The sequence below is a fragment of the Amblyraja radiata genome, chromosome 34 (assembly GCF_010909765.2).
Source record: "Amblyraja radiata isolate CabotCenter1 chromosome 34, sAmbRad1.1.pri, whole genome shotgun sequence".
In the NCBI taxonomy this organism is placed as follows: domain Eukaryota; kingdom Metazoa; phylum Chordata; class Chondrichthyes; order Rajiformes; family Rajidae; genus Amblyraja; species Amblyraja radiata.
This window is the reverse complement of record NC_045989.1, coordinates 26,205,687-26,223,369: the sequence shown is the minus strand read 5'-3', so window position 1 is coordinate 26,223,369 and position 17,683 is coordinate 26,205,687. Positions and strand designations below refer to the sequence as shown.

The following is a 17,683-nucleotide window of genomic DNA, read 5'->3' as shown; positions in this document are numbered from 1 at the left end:
AAGCAAATGGCCTTGCCAGCATTAAACTCCAAGCCAATGGAACACCTGGACCTGGTCTTAATTCAGGGTCAGTAATGGTCAGGTTGCAGCTAGAATTTGTTAAATATAAAGTGGTGCAGCGGTAGAGTTGCTGCCTCACAGCCCCAGAGGCAGAGTCTAGCAGCAGCTCATGGTCATGGTGGGTGAAACTTCTCTAAAGTCATGTCTGTTTCTTTTCCCCAGAGGACGGTGTGGGTTTGGGAATTGGACTGTGCAGTGTGTGCACCCATCTACAGGCATCTGGCATCTATATCCACACTCTCTCCCCAGGATCAGTGGCACATCTAGACGGAAGGCTCCGGTAAGGGATGGTCTTCTGCGAGTCTCCTCTCTACATTTGTCTTGTGCAGCTGAGGCATCACTTGGAGGCAGGTACACGGGGCAGAGGTGTAAGATCTGCTCATGACAGGGTTCTGATCTCCACCCAGCAGCAAATCAAACACACTGGAGCCGATTCTCCGAGTCCCTAAGCAACAAGATACTAACGGCACAGTGGCGCAGCTATAGTAGCTACCTCGCTGTGTAAGAGGCCATGGATCAAACCTGGTCTGTTTGTGTGCTGTTTGCACTACTCCCAGTGACTACATGGTTCCCTCTAGATGCTCCACATGCCTCTAGTTGGAGTGGGCCAGTGGTGTGGCTGGGAGAGACGCTGCCTCACGGTGCCAGTGACCTGGGTTCAATCGTCACCTCAGGTGCTGTCTGTGTGGAGTTTGCATGTTCTTGCGTGGGTTTCCTCTGCGTGCTCCAGTTTCCTTCAACATGGGCCCTTACCACCCTCCTGTTGGAAGTACAAACAGCTTCTGCCCAACATCCATCAGGCTCTCGAACTACAAACAAGTTCAAGTCACATTTCTTGCCACATGCACCAATTTACCGTGAGATTTGAGTTACCATACAGACATACAAATAAAAAGGACACAATACACGATAGAATTTAGCATGAACATCCCCACAAAGCGGAATCAACGTTTCCCACTGTGAGGGAAGGCAATAAAGTCCAGTCAACTTCAACACCAGCGACACTATCAGCTACAAACTGTTTTGGTGGCATTAAGGATTCCAGGGTTTTTTTGCACTAATATTGATTTTTTTAATCATTGATCTTTTTTTCACTGAGTATTGTTTACAGGTCAGTTATGCTGCTGCAAGTTAGAATGTCATTATTCTGTGTTTGGGTCACATGGTGATTAAACACTTGATTGATTCTTAAAGCGGCGTTTTACATAGTGATGTTTCATTTGCTCTAGGTGTGGGGACCACATATTAAAAATTAATACAACAAACATCCACAACCTGACTCTGAATGAAGCGTACGCCCATCTCCAGCACTGCCGGTCTGGCCGCAACCACCTGGTGATTAGCCGGCACCCCGATCCCCTGGTAAGATGGCCACACCTCAGTGGTGTCGGGGTAACAGAGGGATGTAGTAGAAGCCAATTCCCCAGTCGTGGACCCGCTGGGATAAGGAGCAACGTTGTGTCCTTTTGAACCCTTAACCAGAGTTCCACACAGTTCCATGGGACTTCACTTTGGTGATTTAGGCTCACATTAATTCCCAGGATTTTGGCTCCATTTCAAAGTCCACATTCTAGTTTAGTTTATAGAAGGAGAATTATTTAACAGGACATTTAGCTCAGCCATCCTGTAGTCCTGGATTGCAACTCACAGTGAAGGCAGTATGTTGTTGCAGACATTTTATCTCCCACTACCCAGCCCATCTCCATCCCAAAACGTCACCTATCCATGTTCTCCACAGACGCTGCCTGACCCGCTGAGTTACTCCAGCACTCTGTGTAATGTCACCTATCCATGTTCTCCACAGATGATGCCTGACCTGCTGAGTTACTCCAGCACTTTGCCAATATCCCTCTAAATATTTCATGTCCACGGACCTCTCCAAATGTTTTTTAAATGTTGTTATAGCACCTGCCTCAACTACCTCCTCAGGCAGCTTGTTCCATACATCTACCACCCTCTGTGCGAAAAAGTTGCCTCTCAGATAGCTATTAAATCTTTCCCCTCTCACCTTAAACCTATGCCCTCTGGTTCTTAATGTCTCTACTCTGGGTAAAAGACTCAGTGCCTCTACTTCATCTATTCCCCTGATAATCTTATACTTCACCCCTCAGCCTCCTGCATTCCAAGGAAACAACTCCTATCTTGCCCAACCTTTCCCAACAGCTCAGGTCCTCAAGTCCTCAAGTCCTGGGAATATCCTTATAAATCTTCTCTACACTCTTTCCAACAACATCTCTCCTCGACCAGGGTGCCCAAAACTGACCATGTTACTCCAAATGTGCCTCACCATTGCCCTGTACAACACCTTGCTTCTCAGCCTTTCCCACCCTACTTTGGTTATTGTACCTTAATCAATATATTTGTTCCACTGATCACCAGGACTGCTGGTTTTGTTGTGCAGTCTGCAGCTTTAACTGTACACGGTGTGATGTTCAGCACTGGGAAGTGAACACTAACGTTTGGCTGGTGTTGTGATTACAGATCTCTGAGCAGCAGTTCAATGATGCAATTCTACAAAGGGTTGAAAATGCTCGGTTTAGTCAAGACAGCTATCAATGGAATGTACAAGGTAAAGGTTTCTTGTAACCTGAGACTGAAACCCTCCCGACAAATATGTTCAACTCCAGCTTGACATAAACAATAACATTCTGCTAGCTTTTCTAATCACGTGCCGTACCTTGATACTATTTTCTTTAGTTCCTAAACATCTCGAGCAACTCCACCACTGCTCAGTCTTAGACCATAACATATAGGAGCAAAATTAGACCATTTGGCATCGAGCCTACTCCACCATTCAATCATGGCTGATCTATTTTTCCCACTCAACCCCATTCTCCTGCCTTCTCCCTGTAACATTTGACATCTATCAATCTCTGCTTTAAAAATACCCCATGTCTTGGCCTCTACAGCCGTCTGTGGCAATGAATTCCATGAATACAACGCCCTCTGACTAAATCCTTTAATTTTGAGGTTGTGCCCTCTGGTCCTAGACTCTCCAACTAGTGGAAACATCATCTCCACATTCACTCTATCCTTTCACAATTCGGTAATTTTCAATGAGGTCCCCCCTCATTCTTCTAAACTCCACGAGTCCAGGTCTTCATGGAGTCGTGTAACATAGAACCATGTCTGTCAGCTGACGGGGTACTCCACCATCAAACCCTTATTTTACACTAATCTTATTGATCTCCCCATGTTTCTGACAACTAATCCTGCGTGTAATCAGGAAGACATCTGATGATTTTAGTTTAGTTTATTGTCACATGGAAAGTCTTTGTTGTTGCCAGTGTAACCAGTTAGCGGAAAGACGGTACTTTATTGAAATGGTGCTGTCCACAGTGTACAGGTACAGGATAAAGAGAATAACATGAATAATGAATGGGAAGTAATGTGAATATGGTCCACATTATTCTGACAGTAGTGGCACATTCACGTTAACACTAAGATCCTTTTTTAAAGGCTCAAAGAAAATCGAACCAAATTGGCACAGAAAGAAAATGTTGGAAAAGTGCGTGGACAGAAGTTTTATCAGGAAAGCTCAGAAGCCCATGACCCGCTCCAGCAGTGACAGCAGTTACTTTAACGGCACTGCCATTAACTCCGACAACCCACAGACTGACACACTTGCCTTGCCTTCAGACAGTCAGCACCAACCGCTGGGTGGTCTCGACAACAATATTTATCTCATCAAACTCAATGAGAAGCCTGCGTCAGAAATGACCGATAGAAACAATAATGAATCGAAGAAGATTCCCCCCCCAACCCCCCCTCCACGGACCACGAGCTGCCAGCATGTCGATCGGTCGCCGCCACAGATACGTGGGACAGAGGAGTTCCAGGTGAGATATGCTTCAAACAGCTGTAACACTGGCGGCACGGTGGCGCAGCGGGTAGAGTTGCTGCCTCACAGCGCCAGAGACCCGGGTTCCATCCTGACTACGGGTGCTGTCTGTACGGAGTTTGTACGTTCCCCCTGTGACCGCGTGGGTTTTCTCTGGGTGCTCTGGTTTCCTCCCCAAAGATGTACAGGTTTGTAGGTTAATTGACTTTGGTACAAATTGTAAATTGTCCCTGGTGAGTGGGATAGTGCAAATATACGGGGCGATCGGTGGTCGGCGCGGGCTCGGTGGGCCTGTTACCGCTCTGGATCTCTAAACTAAATAGAACCCAAACATGTTATATCTTGATGGCATTGGATCACATAATACGCAAGGACAGTGTTATCCAATCGCATTTCGCAGGTAAAACATTTCAACCTGGTTTCACCTCGGTCCTGTATCAGCCATGATCACAGTGAATGGCGGTGCTGGCTCGACGGGCCGAATGGCCTCCTCCTGCACCTATTGTCTATTGTATACCCGTGGTGTGAGCCTGCAATGTCCTCATCGCACACATCTGCAACCACTGTTTCAGATGCCGCTGGTGCTGAGTGACCAGTGGTGGCCAGTGGTGACCAGTGGTGACCAGAGCACCAGTGAGGAGATGTGGTCCAGTGAGGTTTGTCGTGCTGGTTCGACACAAGCTGAGTGGTTTGCTAAGTTATTGCCAGGGATAGCTGAGCATGAACTGCATGCTGTGGGTCAGGATGTCACATGCAGCAAGATCAACATGGATGCCTTGGGATCAGATGTATTTTTATGACCACATTATAGTTGATAATCATCTTTACGTAATCTTTTTAAATCCAGATCATTCAATTTACTGGATTTAATTTCCTTGCTGCTGTGGTGAGGTTTACACACGAGCCTTGATCATCAGCAAAACGCAAAGGGCTGTGTGAACTCAGCAGGTCAGGAATGGACAGATGACACTTGGAGTCTGAAGAAGGGACCCAACCCAAAATATCACCCTCCCCAGATGCTGCCTGACCCACTGAGTTCCTCCGTCCAGCACATTGTGTGTTGCTCAGGCTTCCAGCATCTGCAGTCTCTTGTCTCTCACTGATTAGTCCAGGAACCCATTGTGTTAATTCAGGAACATATATGCACAAGCTCAGTCACACCATCTTAGAGTCAGAGTCATACAGCGTGGATACCGGCCCTTTCGCCCAACTTCCCTTTGCCAACCAAAGTGTCCCATCTACACTAGTCTCACCTGCCTGAATTTGGCCCATATCCCTCTAAACCTGTTCCTATCTGTGTACCTGTCTGAATGTTTCTTTAACATTGTGATAGTACCTACCTACATATACGTACTACCCTTTGGGTGCCCTTCAGGTTCCTATAAAATCTTGCCCCCCTTCACCTTAAATCCATGTCCTCTGGTTCTTGATTCCCCTACTCTGGGTAAAAGACTCTGTGCATCTACCCGATCTTCGAACATTTACAGCAATGCACTATGTTATTACGAGGAGGGACAGATTTGTGAGCAGAAAAATCAGCTGGGAAGTTGGTTAATGCAGTGTAAGTCAGCCTGGTAGACAGTGTGGAGAGTGGTGGAGATTAGAACTCATCTTCCCCAGCTGTCCAACAAGGGAATGGACAACATTGGATGGAATCCACCCGACACAGACTGGCTAAATGCAAGAGATTCTTTCAAAGATCCAATTCTTTCAATAATAAACGCAAACAAATCAACTCTGAACTAAGGGACCATATAAGCAAATGATAATAAATCTGTTGGTGTTACCAGATAAGGTACCCGAGTGATCTTCTGCACCAACCAAACATCGTTGCTCAAGTGTGGGTGTAATCGTGAAACAGCATCTCAGTGTGAAGGAATTGCAATGTGTGATTGGAGTTTGGGGGAAATGACTGAAATGAGGAATTATCTTGATATTTGGCAAGTTGTGTGATACTGGCTTGAGCTGCAAAGCAAAACTTGACAGCTCGCCACACTTAGTGTGGCTGGCTGAGTTATTTATTGTAAATACTCATGAATATAGGCAATACCACCACGTGAATATAATGCCACAAAATCTAGTGAGAGACTGATTACTAAGATGCATTATCATTTTTAATGTCCAACACAGCACAATTGAGAAATGCTTAATTATGCATTTTTTAACCATGGTCTTAATAAAATGACCAGTGTTATATCAATAACCTCTTCCGTAGATGATGGTCGAATCTTTCAGTCATTCAATCGCTAAGGAGACGAGGCAGATATATCATCAACTGGACAGTGCTGGAGTAACTCAGCGGGTCAGGCAGCATCTGTGAAGAACATGGATAGGTGACGTTTCACAGAGTGCTGGAGTAACTCAGCGGGTCAGGCAGCATCTGTGGAGAACATGGATAGGTGAGTCTGAAGAACGACCTCGACCCAAAGCATCACCTACCCATGTTCTCCAGAGTTGCTGCCTGACCCACAGAATTACTCCAGCACTCTGCCCTTGAGTGTAAACCAGTATCTGCAGTTCCTTGTTTCTACACATCAACTGCATCTTTGAAATGATGGTATCCTGTTTGTTTCACAGGAAGTAAGAAAGCTGCCATCACAAGAACACAAAGCTGTTTCCATTCACTCAGACGCTGTCACCCACATACCGACTGGAGACCAAAATCAACATTTACCTTTAACCAACTCCTGTCATCTTGAACAAAGAGGTATGTTTCACTTGCAACTGCTAGAGTATTGGACTAGAAGATGCACAGCTAATATTTTTAATGCCTACATTTTAAATGGGTACCTACTAAGGTGAACAAAGTATCCTGCACTTTTGTGAGAATGTAGCAATTGACAGGAAACACAAAAGACCTCAACACATTTCTAACACGCTGACTGCCAGATGATTTTGGTAAAAATAAATAACAAATGGCACGCCTTCTGCAATTTCATATTTTGCAAGTTTTGGAAAACACTGTAACTTTTACATTGCTAAGTCTTGCCAAGACCCAGACACTGCATTTAAAAAAAAAAAGTGAAATATGTAAGAATTTCAAACTGCTTTTTTTGCGTTTTTCAACAGGAAGTGTTTTTCTTGGTCTCCTGAGCGGAAAGGAAGTCATAACTATTTCTTGTGGTTGTCTTTGTGATACTAAATGCAAATACCCTCCCACCCTCCGCCACTCTCTCCACTGCAAACCTGCGGGAGTCAAGTAAAGGGGGGCTGGTTAAGCATGTCGGTCAGATTTGTTGGGCAAGACCGTTAGCAAATGTGCAAGATTTTCTTTCCGTGCGTTATTAATTGGTTGCTTTGCAAATACAGTGAACAGCCCCGAGTCAGCACGGAGTTTGCTGAGAAGGCAGACCTGTTTGGATGCGGAACAGGAAACGTGTGTTAGTACGGAGGCTACTGAAGACCTACAGCAGTGTCTCGTCTCTAGAACGATGGAAGACTACATCAGTAAAGCAGCCAATATTATGCAGTCAGAGTCCCAGGAACTTTCCACTCAGTCACCAGTGCAACTCACTGGAAACCAAGAGGTGATTGCAAGTAAACATACCAATGGACATTCTGATGTCGAGGCATCCGAGGAGAACTCCAACTCAAACACCACTGTTCTCAACGTTGAAGTTAAAATGGAAATGTTGCCTTCATCTGAGGATTCAGAAGGGGTCACGTTCTTGGAAGTTCTAACTGACAGAGTGTCGGATTTAAAGCCAGCTGAACCTTCATCGTGTGTGAAGGAACTTAGCCACTGCAAAATGGAGACTTCGCCAACTGAAAACCTTGCCATGCAGCGGAAAGCAAAAGCCTTTGGAAATGAGAGCAGCAAGAATTGGGCAACTTCAAGGTCCACGACTGACTTGCAGCTGAGGCCAGAGGCTGAAGTGTCCGCAGATAGGAAGCTGGAGGACAGGACCAGTGTGAAGAAGGGACCTCCTGTAGCTCCCAAGCCCATTTGGTCCCAACAAAGTCTGAAAGCATCATCGGGTAGGGTGCAGGCCAACAATGCTGCCAAGGAAAACAAGATTGACAGAGGCTTTGCTTCAACGGGGAAGCTCACTCCACAAGTCAGATCCATAAAAGACAAGATCCATTCTTTTGAAACTTTCTCCAGTTCCGATACCCCAGAGAAAGCAAACAGGAAGAGTAGCCACTCGCTGCCAACCTGGAGTAATGCCCTGGAACGAACAGTCTCGGCTCCAAGTGGTGAACAAGACTCCAAACTAAGGCAGATATCTCCCAAGCAACCTCCAGAGACTGGGAATGTGGAGCCTGTATCCCAGACGCTGGTTAATGAGGTGACACAAGAGGCCCATGTTCCCAAGGTCTACTCTGGTCCAAGGAGATGTAACAGTGAATCACCCAGCTCCGTGCCCACTTCACCACAGACTCCATTGCGGATGGTGAAACAACCTGGGCTGCGAACCCGGAGCTTCCCTCTGGCCGCCAGCTCCACCTATGAATGTTGTGAAGTCAAATCGTTGAGAGACGGACAGCTTTCAGCCAGCAATGACAAGATCTACTCCTTCAGCAACCAGCTGTCTCACGCCCTGATGAAAACCATACGTGCCTATCCACTCTCACCACTATCTTTGTGTGGAGGTCCATGGAACCCGCACCCACCCACTCCACCCACAGAGCCTCTGTCCCCATTGGCCTCGCCAACAGTCAACAACCAGCTGGAGAAAGGCTTCTCTCTCAGGTAGGAGGAGGTGCATTGGTCAATCCTTGGTGTAGAGTGAGAGCTGCCACAACGACACATCATGAGGGGCAGTGAGATGGCTTACACAGCCAAGACAGACACCAAAAGCTGCAGTAACTCAGCAGGTCAGGCAGCATCTCTGGGGAAAAGGAATAGGTGACATTTGGGTTCAGAACCCTCCTTCAGACCGATGCGAATCGTCACCTATTCCTTTTCTCCAGAGATGTTGCCTGACCCGCTGAGTTACTCCGGCATTTTGTGTCCGGCTTCAGTATAACCAGCATCGGCAGTTTCTTCACACACATGATGTTCAACTCTTCTCTGAGACTAAATGGCAAATCTCTCCCCATGGACCCCCTCTCTCTCTCCCCCCCCCCTCTCCCCCCCCTCTCCCCCTGGACCCCCCTCTCACCCAGGACCTCTCCCCCTGGACCCCTGGACTCTGCAATCTCTCTGCACATTGCTACATTGTGAAAGATGTTACAGCTTACTTCTACAAATTGTGTATTGTGAGTGTAATATAAATATGCTACTGCATACATTAATACAAAATCATTGCAGGAAGCATTTTGCCCCTTTTACATTTGAAACCGATCTCATTCTCATTCTTGGCTCATGTAATCTGCGCTGATATTCTGGCCTAGCATTTGGGAGGTTTGAAAATGATAAAAGAATCATCCTTTAGATTTAATGCAAGATGGAGGCTGTATTTTAGTCGCCTAAAGCAGCAGCTAAGCTCCGACCCAGGGAGGAAGCATCATTAGAGCAATCTTTACAGACGTACGGGTGAGTTTGCTATTGCACCAAGTGACACTTGTTCCTGCCCAATGGCATTCTGTCTGAAGCACAAGGTTGTTGGATTTTCCCTTTATGGTTCATGTTCATAAGTGATAGGAGCAGAATTAGGCCATTCGGCCCATCTATTCCACCATTCAATCATGACTGACCTATCTCTCCCTCTCAACCCCATTCTCCTGCCTTCTCCCCATAAACCTTGACACCCGTACTAATCAACCCTGATCAATTCATTCCCCGATGAAAGGCAGAGATTACCCCAGTGTCGTTGGCCAACTGGTGTGAAGTAACTTCCCTATTTGGTGCCAATCTTTTACTGCTCGCTGCCATACACAGGAGTGGTCGTGTCTGCTCTATCTATATGGTTTAGAACTTTACATTGTCCACTCCCTCCGTCTTTTCCTCTTTTCTTCAACCTACGCAGTTTATCTTTTCCCGACACATGTAACCTCTCTATTCTGGCATCATCTTTGCACATTGCTCCTTCAAACACGGCGTGTGGAACTTCACGCGGTACTCACATGTGGCTCACAGTTGACAAATACATCAACATAACAGTTTCAATTCTATCGGCACGGAAATAAAACCGATTTGCTTTCCTTTATTGATTTATTAACCTGTTCTCACTTTTAATCGATTAAACCAGCATCTGCAGTTCTTTCCTCACCACGTCTAATCTGTCCTCTTCCATCCTATGACCTTTGGATTCTTGATTTTCAGATAACATGTGACCTCATTTTACTTGCTAAGATGTAGGTCATGAAATGAAGCATTATCCATGAATGAACTGTGTAAAATCGTGGCAGATGAGGCTGAGTGAAATGTTGTGGTTAATATCCCACCACAAAGTCTCCAGGAACGTCAATGTGCGACTGCACTTGGTGACACGTTTCCAGTTACTGGTTGAAGGATAAATGGGGAGAGTTAGCGTTGATGCCAAAAGGGGCTGAGCATGATCTTACACAATGGCAGAGCAGAGCTCCGGCAGCTAATGACCGGTCTATATGTTTAGTTTTTTAGTTTAAAGATTTGATCCACCAAGTCCGCACCGACTGGTGATCCCCGCACATTAACACTATCCTACACACACTGGGGACAATTTACATTTATACCAAGCCTGGAGTGTGAAAGGAAACCAAAGACCTCCGAGAAAACCCATGCGGTCACGGGGAGAATATAAATCCGTACAGACAGCACCCATAGTCGGGATTGAACCCGGGTCTCTGGCGCTGTGAGGCAGCAACACTACTGCTGTGTTTCCCCGTGCCGCCCATGTCTGCTCTTATTTCTTACATTCTTAAATAACGACTAGAGCATCATCAGATATCCCTTGCACAATAATCAATGGAGCTGGAGGAACTCAGTGGGTCAGGCAGCATCCGTGAGGGGAAGTGATGGGCCCACTTCCCTCCACAGAATCTGCCTGATCTGCCGAGTTCCTCCAGCTAGTTTATCTTTGTTGAAGATTCCAGCATTTGCAGTGTCCTGTGTCTCCGCTAGAAATCCCTCGCTTTCTTTGACAAGTACAATGGATTCTTTAATACCAAATAGAAAGGATAAATTAGGCCTTATCATTCGGTTCAAAACTTTCCTCTTATTTAAACACCAGAATGTCAACTGGGATGACATGCCCGGCTCTATATCCGACTGACTCATTCGAGAAGTGTCACCATTCAGCCAAAGCTGGCCCAGAGACAAATGGCACTTTCACATTGGAAACCTTTCTTACATCATTGGCTTACACAATAGGGAGGTCACTGAACTGAAGAGAAACACGTGAATTTAATGAGCTTTGCATACGGATCATTTCCAGGAACAACACTTGCCTTGTGTTACGATTCAGAAAGCTGGCTTAAGGAGTATATAATGTGAATGATTTTGTTCTCAACATGATTTGGACTTGGACATGTAATATAATATCAATGAGATAGTACTGAACCACATCAATGGCAGCAAGTTATTATTACCTAGAAACTCGAAAATGGATGTCAGAGCTTTTTGTAATATGGTGAATTAATACTCAAGAAACTGTAATATCAGTCATGTGTAGGAAGAAACTGCAGATGCAGGTTCAAACCGAAGATAGACACAAAAGGCTGGAGTAACTCAGCGGTCAGGCAGCATCTCTGGAGAAAAGGAATAGGTGACGTTTTGGGCCGGAAGAATGAACTTTTCCAGTGATGCTGCCTGACCCACTGAGTTACCCCAGCATTTTGTGTAATATCAGTAAGTTAGTGCAGTGATATGGGTTGGAGTCAGCAATCTGTATAGTTTACAGACAGAAGTGAGAGTCTGCTAATATATTGTCTGGAAGTGAGCTAATATATTGTCAGCTGATCCTTTTACCTCTTTGCCTTATGAGGTTTTGTTTACCTTGATCTCATGTCACAGGTGCTGTTGTTTTTATGCATCCACAGTTTCATGGGAATAAGAATGTATTTTCTGTTCTAGCCTTGCAGAGTTGAGAGTCTGCACTATTAATTTGGCAGATGAAAATCAGAAGGAAGATGATAAAAAAGAAGCTGGTGGAAAAGAAGGTGCCACCTCGCTTGCCTGTGTCTCTGCACAGTCAGTCATGTCCTTGATTCCTGCACAAGAGCTGGAGGAACTGATAGCAGAAGTGAAGGATCTGGATGAGGAAACATTAAAGGTTAGAACATTAATGCCGTGGCACAAAGCTAACACTGACCACAGCACACGGCAACTTTAAGAATAAATGTTCAAATTATTTCAGCTATAAATCATGATCTGATCTGGAGGTTCCATGTTGAAGGGCTGTACAATTGGTAACAACTTTTAAAAATAATGTTGGTTTGGTCGGGGTGAAAATCTTTGGTAAATAAATGCAGTAAAATCTTCCTTGAATTTATCTTCACTTTGCAGCAATTGGATGACATCCATGTTGTGATCCTGCACAAAGAGGAAGGGTCTGGTTTGGGATTCAGCATCGGTGGAGGTGTGGATCTTGAAAGCAAAGTGACAACAGTGAGTACCGCTAGTGAAGATGTCTTTGTGTGAAGTGAGTATTGTTTATGAGGATCACACGCGGTGAATTATATCCAGGGGTCTTCCATCTGGCATGGACATCCCACTACAGTGCCTGACTGTTCAATTCATCTCCACTGGAGAGGTGGGTTACCTCATTGATTGGGCTCCTTACACTGGTCTTCTGATAATATAAAGAACAGCAGATGCTGGATTATCAGAGTTGGGACATTGTTACATTTATACAAGGCTCGTTGAAGCTGCACTTGGGGTATTGTAGTAACAAGGAACTGCAGATGCTGGCTTACTAAAGATAGACACAGAGTGCTGGAGTAACTCAGCGGGTCAGGCAGCATCTGTGGAGAACATGGATAGGTGACGTTTCACAGAGTGCTGGAGTAACTCAGCGGGTCAGGCAGCATCTCTGGAGAACATGGATAGGTGACGTTTCACAGAGTGCTGGAGTAACTCAGTGGGTCAGGCAGCATCTGGATAGGTGACATTTTGGGTCGGGATTCATCATTTATACCCAATTCATTAATCCATTACTCCAGCATTCTGTGTTTATCACTGGTCTGCTGATCGGTAGTAGCTCAATCCAAGAACCCACCACCGTATGTGGAAAAAGTTGCCCCTCGGGTTCCTATTAAATCATTCCATTCTTATTTATGTCTTCCAGTTCTTGATTCCCCAACTCTGGGGGGGGGGGGATACTCAAAGCATTCACCCTATCTATTCCCCTCGTGATCTTATATACCTCTATAAGATCATACTGACTCCTGCGCTCCAAGAAAGAAACTCCTTGGCTGCCCACTAGGTCAAGTCCTGACAACATCCTGAAATCTCTGCACCTAATCCAGCTAAACCTTTCCTACAGCAGTGACCAAAACTGAACACAATACTCCAAGACATAAAATAAAAGAGTCTCGGTGCAGCCTCATCAAGTTTTATACAAATGTAACCATGTCCCAACTCCATTCCCTGACTGATGAAGGCCTGCCTTCACCACCCTATCTATCTGTGATGCCGCTGTCAGGGAATTGGTGAATTGCAGGCACCATATTCTGTTGTGCTGAAGCAAAGCAAGAATGTCATTGTCCTATCTGGGACACATGACAATAAACTCTCTTGAATCTTGTATTGTTGGGCAGTGGGCAGGTGCTATAGACCCGCAGGGGAAGGTAGACGCTCCCGCCCCCACGAGTCTCGGGCAGATGGGGCTCGTCAGACTGGGAAGGCAGTCCATCTAGGAGAGGGAAAACTCTGATTTAAAACCTCCACTGCGTTGTGGCCATATCCAGTCATGGAAAAGGCTCCAGGAGTAAACCTCAAGAGAATCCGGAGTCGGAGCCCCTAAGGCAGTTTGTCGTTGTCTACAACCTCGCTCTGGCAGCTCCTGCGACGGCGCTGGTGCCAAACTGTAACGGCCCTGCTGTTCCTTTGGATCGATCAGCGACGTGGAGAGGGGGGACGTGCTGCATGGGCAACAGCCTGTCCTCCATATGACATCGATCGCCCAGGCTTGCATCCGACCACACATCACCCATGGTCAGTCATGACTAAGGGGGGTCTACTACTAGGTATTGTTGGTGGTTTTCTGCAGGTACTTTGAGCAGTAGACTCAAGTTGAATGTGGTCCTTTAGGGTCAAGAGTTAAGATCATATAGTAGTGGCTAATGATAAAGTCACGAGCTTGGTGTGCTTGTGGAAAGTTTATACACTGGAATAGATGATATGGAGAAGCAGGAGCCAGTATTCAGAGGAGGCAGAGACTGAGACATTAATCATCATTTACTTTCCTCCACAACAGGTTCACAGGGTGTTTCCAAGTGGACTGGCCGCCCAGGAAGGAACAATTGAGAAGGGGGATGAGATTTTGTCGATCAATGGGCAGTCATTGAAAGGCACGACCCACTCTGATGCTCTGGCCATCCTGCGCCAAGCACGGCTGCCAGAGCAAGCGGTAGTGGTGGTTCACAAGGTCAAGGAAAGTGAAAGCAAGCACAGCGCAGCAGCAGCAACAACATGCTCTTCAGCTGAGAACTCTGCAACTTCAGGTAGAGACCATTTAATGAACTGTTCCTTTGCAAACAAACATGAATGTACAGCTCGCCCTGGATTAGTAATACTACTGATTTTGTTTTTAACCATGCTGTTTAGGCAATGGGACTGTGATAGACACAAAACGCTGGAGTAACTCAGCAGGCAGGCAGCATCTCTGGAGAGAAGGAATGGGTGATGTTTTGGGTCGAGACCCTTCTTCAGACCAGATTCGTCACCCATTCCTTCTCTCCAGAGATGCTGCCTGTCCCGCTGAGTTACTCCAGCATTTTGTGTTTATCTTTGGTTTAAACCACCATCTGCAGTTCCTTCCGACACAATAGGCCTCTATGAATGGCATGGTGAGACTAGGAGGTTTCACTATTAAGCATGACTAATGCGGGCAGGAATAAATCTGTCCACCTTATACACAAACCATGGATTCAAATACAAGTTCTTTGCACAAAGAACTTATGCAACCTAGAATACAGATGTTGTATTAATGAAAGTTTATGGCTGGAAAATGTTTTTAAGTGGCATTTTGTGGTAGAGCGTATTCCTGAGTGGAATGTTATTCATGATGGACAATATTGAAAAGTAGAATGTTATGGATAGAGGGAGGGTTGTGTGTGTGTGTGTGTGTGTGTGTGTGTGTGTGTGTGTGTGTGTGTGTGTGTGTGTGTGTGGGGGGGGTTGTGTGTGTGTGTGTGTTTGTGGGGGGGGGGTTGTGTGTGTTTTCATTCTCATTAGTCTTCTCGAGCCATACGCTGGGGGCGATACATGCCTCTGTGTTTGCTTTTCACCATGTGGTTAACTGGTAGAGTTACTAACCAGGTATTGGTGTTGTTATTTACAACAGAAGATAACCTGAACACTTTCACGCTGACACTTGACAAGACCTCCACAGGACTTGGCTTTAGTCTAGAAGGAGGAAAGGGTTCCATTCATGGAGATAAACCATTGATAATCAACCGGATTTTTAAAGGTAAGCAGAAAGAACAGTGAAAGAGCAGATTTATTTATTCAAGTTATGGTACATTATACAAACAATCCCGCTCAGCATGTCTGGAGAAGCAGGTGGTGACAAGGATGGGTTGGACCCACACCCAAAATTGGGTTTTCTTTCTAAACTTAGTTGTGCCGTTGTCTGCCCACAGGGGCTGGGGCTGCGTGGGGCAGCAGAGCATCCCTTGTTGGAGTAAACCTGGCTCAGACATCTTTTATTGTGTTGTATGTGGGGTCTGGGGATTGTGTTCAGAAACTGTCACTCTGTGCAAAGTATTTTCATCAGCTCCTTCAAGCAGTCTTCTCTCACCCTCCCCTGTACAATCATTTTGAAACCCACCTTCTTTCTACAATGTGCTGTGCAAAATGTCTGCAGTGTTTATTTACTTGCTCCTCTCAAGAGACCAGGGTGCCTGCTGCCTTCTCCAAATGACCACAATCAACAAACACATTTACTACCCGGCAATCTACCCTGTTATCCACAACTCGCCGACATTTTGTTTAAAATCATTCTGCAATTCAGGGGTTTCTTTTGCTTGGAAGACTGGTCATCCTCTGCTCCCCACAGCTGCTCCAACACCTTCCTGGGGTCACTATATTTTGAACTGCACAGACCTGCATCTGGCTTCCTGTTGACTTGAATGAGAACTGGCTATGTGTGTACAGATCCCCACTGTGAGCATCTGTGGCACGATACTATTGGTTAAAATACTACTGCAGTCCCCTAAGACTCCTGGGTTTCACATTGTGGAATGTTAAATATTAGTTTGGAAATGCAGTGATATTTTTCTTATTTTTTCTTTCTCGTCACAGGAGGAGCGGTCGAACAGAACAACATTATCCAGCCTGGAGATGAATTGCTACAAGTAAACACCACCACCTTGGAAGGTCTTAGCCGCTTTGGGGCTTGGAACATCATCAAATCCCTGCCAGATGGGCCCTGCACTGTAGTAATCAGGAGGAGAGGACCCGAGCTGGACACAGACAAAGGCACAGATTTGTCACATGATGCTAATCACCAACCAAGGACCGACTAACTTTACTGCAAAGCCATTTCTCCCACATCATTCAGTTAAAGTAGAACGTGCGGGCAATAGTAATGCTGATTGGGATGCCCAACAACAGAAGCAAGTTGTAAACCTTTAAACTGGCTTTTCCTGGGAATAGTTGGGATTTTATCTGTCAGGCAATTCTATCTACTTCAGTCTGAAGAAGGGTCTTGACCCGAAACGTCGCCCATTCCTTCACTCCAGAGATGCTGCTTCACCCGCTGAGTTACTCCAGCATTTTGTGTCAACCTTCTATCACTCAGTGTCAGTTCCTGGAAACAATGTTCTTACTTTAATCTAAAGATCTATATAACATCCACACTTTGATACCTGAATCCCAAATGAATTTGTTTTAATCCTCAGCCTCTCCATACTGAACCTGGCTGTTTCCATCCTCCATCTCTGCTGCATTAACTCCACAATATGCTGATCTGTTCAGGTACAGTGTTGACCACTCAGCCCCAATTACTGGACAACAAGTCGTCCCCTGATCGACAGAAGTGCTTGTATTCCAGAATCTGTTACAATATTAACTTCAACCATTCCTCTGCTGCACAGCACACCTCCCCAAGCTCCCAATGGCTTGCTTTATAGCACATGGAACGGGCCACAATGTCTGTGCCACCGTGTTATCTCAAAGATTGAGTTAACTTTGTCTGCTGCTTTCCTCTTCCTCATCCCTCCAGGCATTCTTAGTCCAGTTTCTCTCTCACCACCACGCCCTATTCCTTTAACCTTAAAGATACTGGAACTGAAACCAAATGCTGAGAAAAGTCATCCATATCAACGTGTATAAAAAGCACAAGGTTCTTTGTTGATCTGAAACTTTCCTCACTTGTTTACAAGTTAACAGTGTTTGTTTTACAGAGGTTACCTGACGTCTGACTGACTAGGTGTGTACTCCATTCCCTTTGCTTTTGCACATTGTTTAGAGCTTTGATGCATTAAAAATGATGACTGTGATTAATGTTTGTAAAATGGTGGGCTCTGTATTTCCCTCGTTTTTATGCTCGAGGCAGCACGCTGTAATTTATAAATCCGTAAGTCATAGGAGTAGAATGAGGCCATTTGGCCCATCGAGTCTACATCACCATTCAATAATGGCTGGTCCATTTTACTATCTCAACCTCATTCTCCTGCCTTCTCCCCCTGACACCCGTACTAATCAAGTAACTGTCAATCTCCGCCCTAAAAATACCTCCACAGCTGTTTGTG

At 45.6% G+C, this 17,683-nt stretch overlaps 1 protein-coding gene across 2 annotated transcripts in view; it reads left to right on the top strand.

Annotated features, from left to right (window-relative positions):
• The window catches only part of il16 (interleukin 16), a 38,854-nt gene extending 21,414 nt beyond the window's left edge, over positions 1 to 17,440 (top strand). For both annotated transcript variants that reach the window (XM_033050059.1, XM_033050058.1), the window contains exons 9-19: positions 223 to 340; positions 1,290 to 1,422; positions 2,542 to 2,629; positions 3,520 to 3,899; positions 6,479 to 6,608; positions 7,211 to 8,594; positions 11,841 to 12,039; positions 12,273 to 12,374; positions 14,185 to 14,431; positions 15,274 to 15,399; positions 16,233 to 17,440. In XM_033050059.1, the coding sequence (XP_032905950.1) occupies positions 223 to 340; positions 1,290 to 1,422; positions 2,542 to 2,629; positions 3,520 to 3,899; positions 6,479 to 6,608; positions 7,211 to 8,594; positions 11,841 to 12,039; positions 12,273 to 12,374; positions 14,185 to 14,431; positions 15,274 to 15,399; positions 16,233 to 16,456 (3,131 nt within the window). In that variant the 3' untranslated portion in view covers positions 16,457 to 17,440. The remainder of the gene's footprint in view (positions 1 to 222; positions 341 to 1,289; positions 1,423 to 2,541; positions 2,630 to 3,519; positions 3,900 to 6,478; positions 6,609 to 7,210; positions 8,595 to 11,840; positions 12,040 to 12,272; positions 12,375 to 14,184; positions 14,432 to 15,273; positions 15,400 to 16,232) is intronic.
• Positions 17,441 to 17,683: the final 243 nt, after the last annotated feature.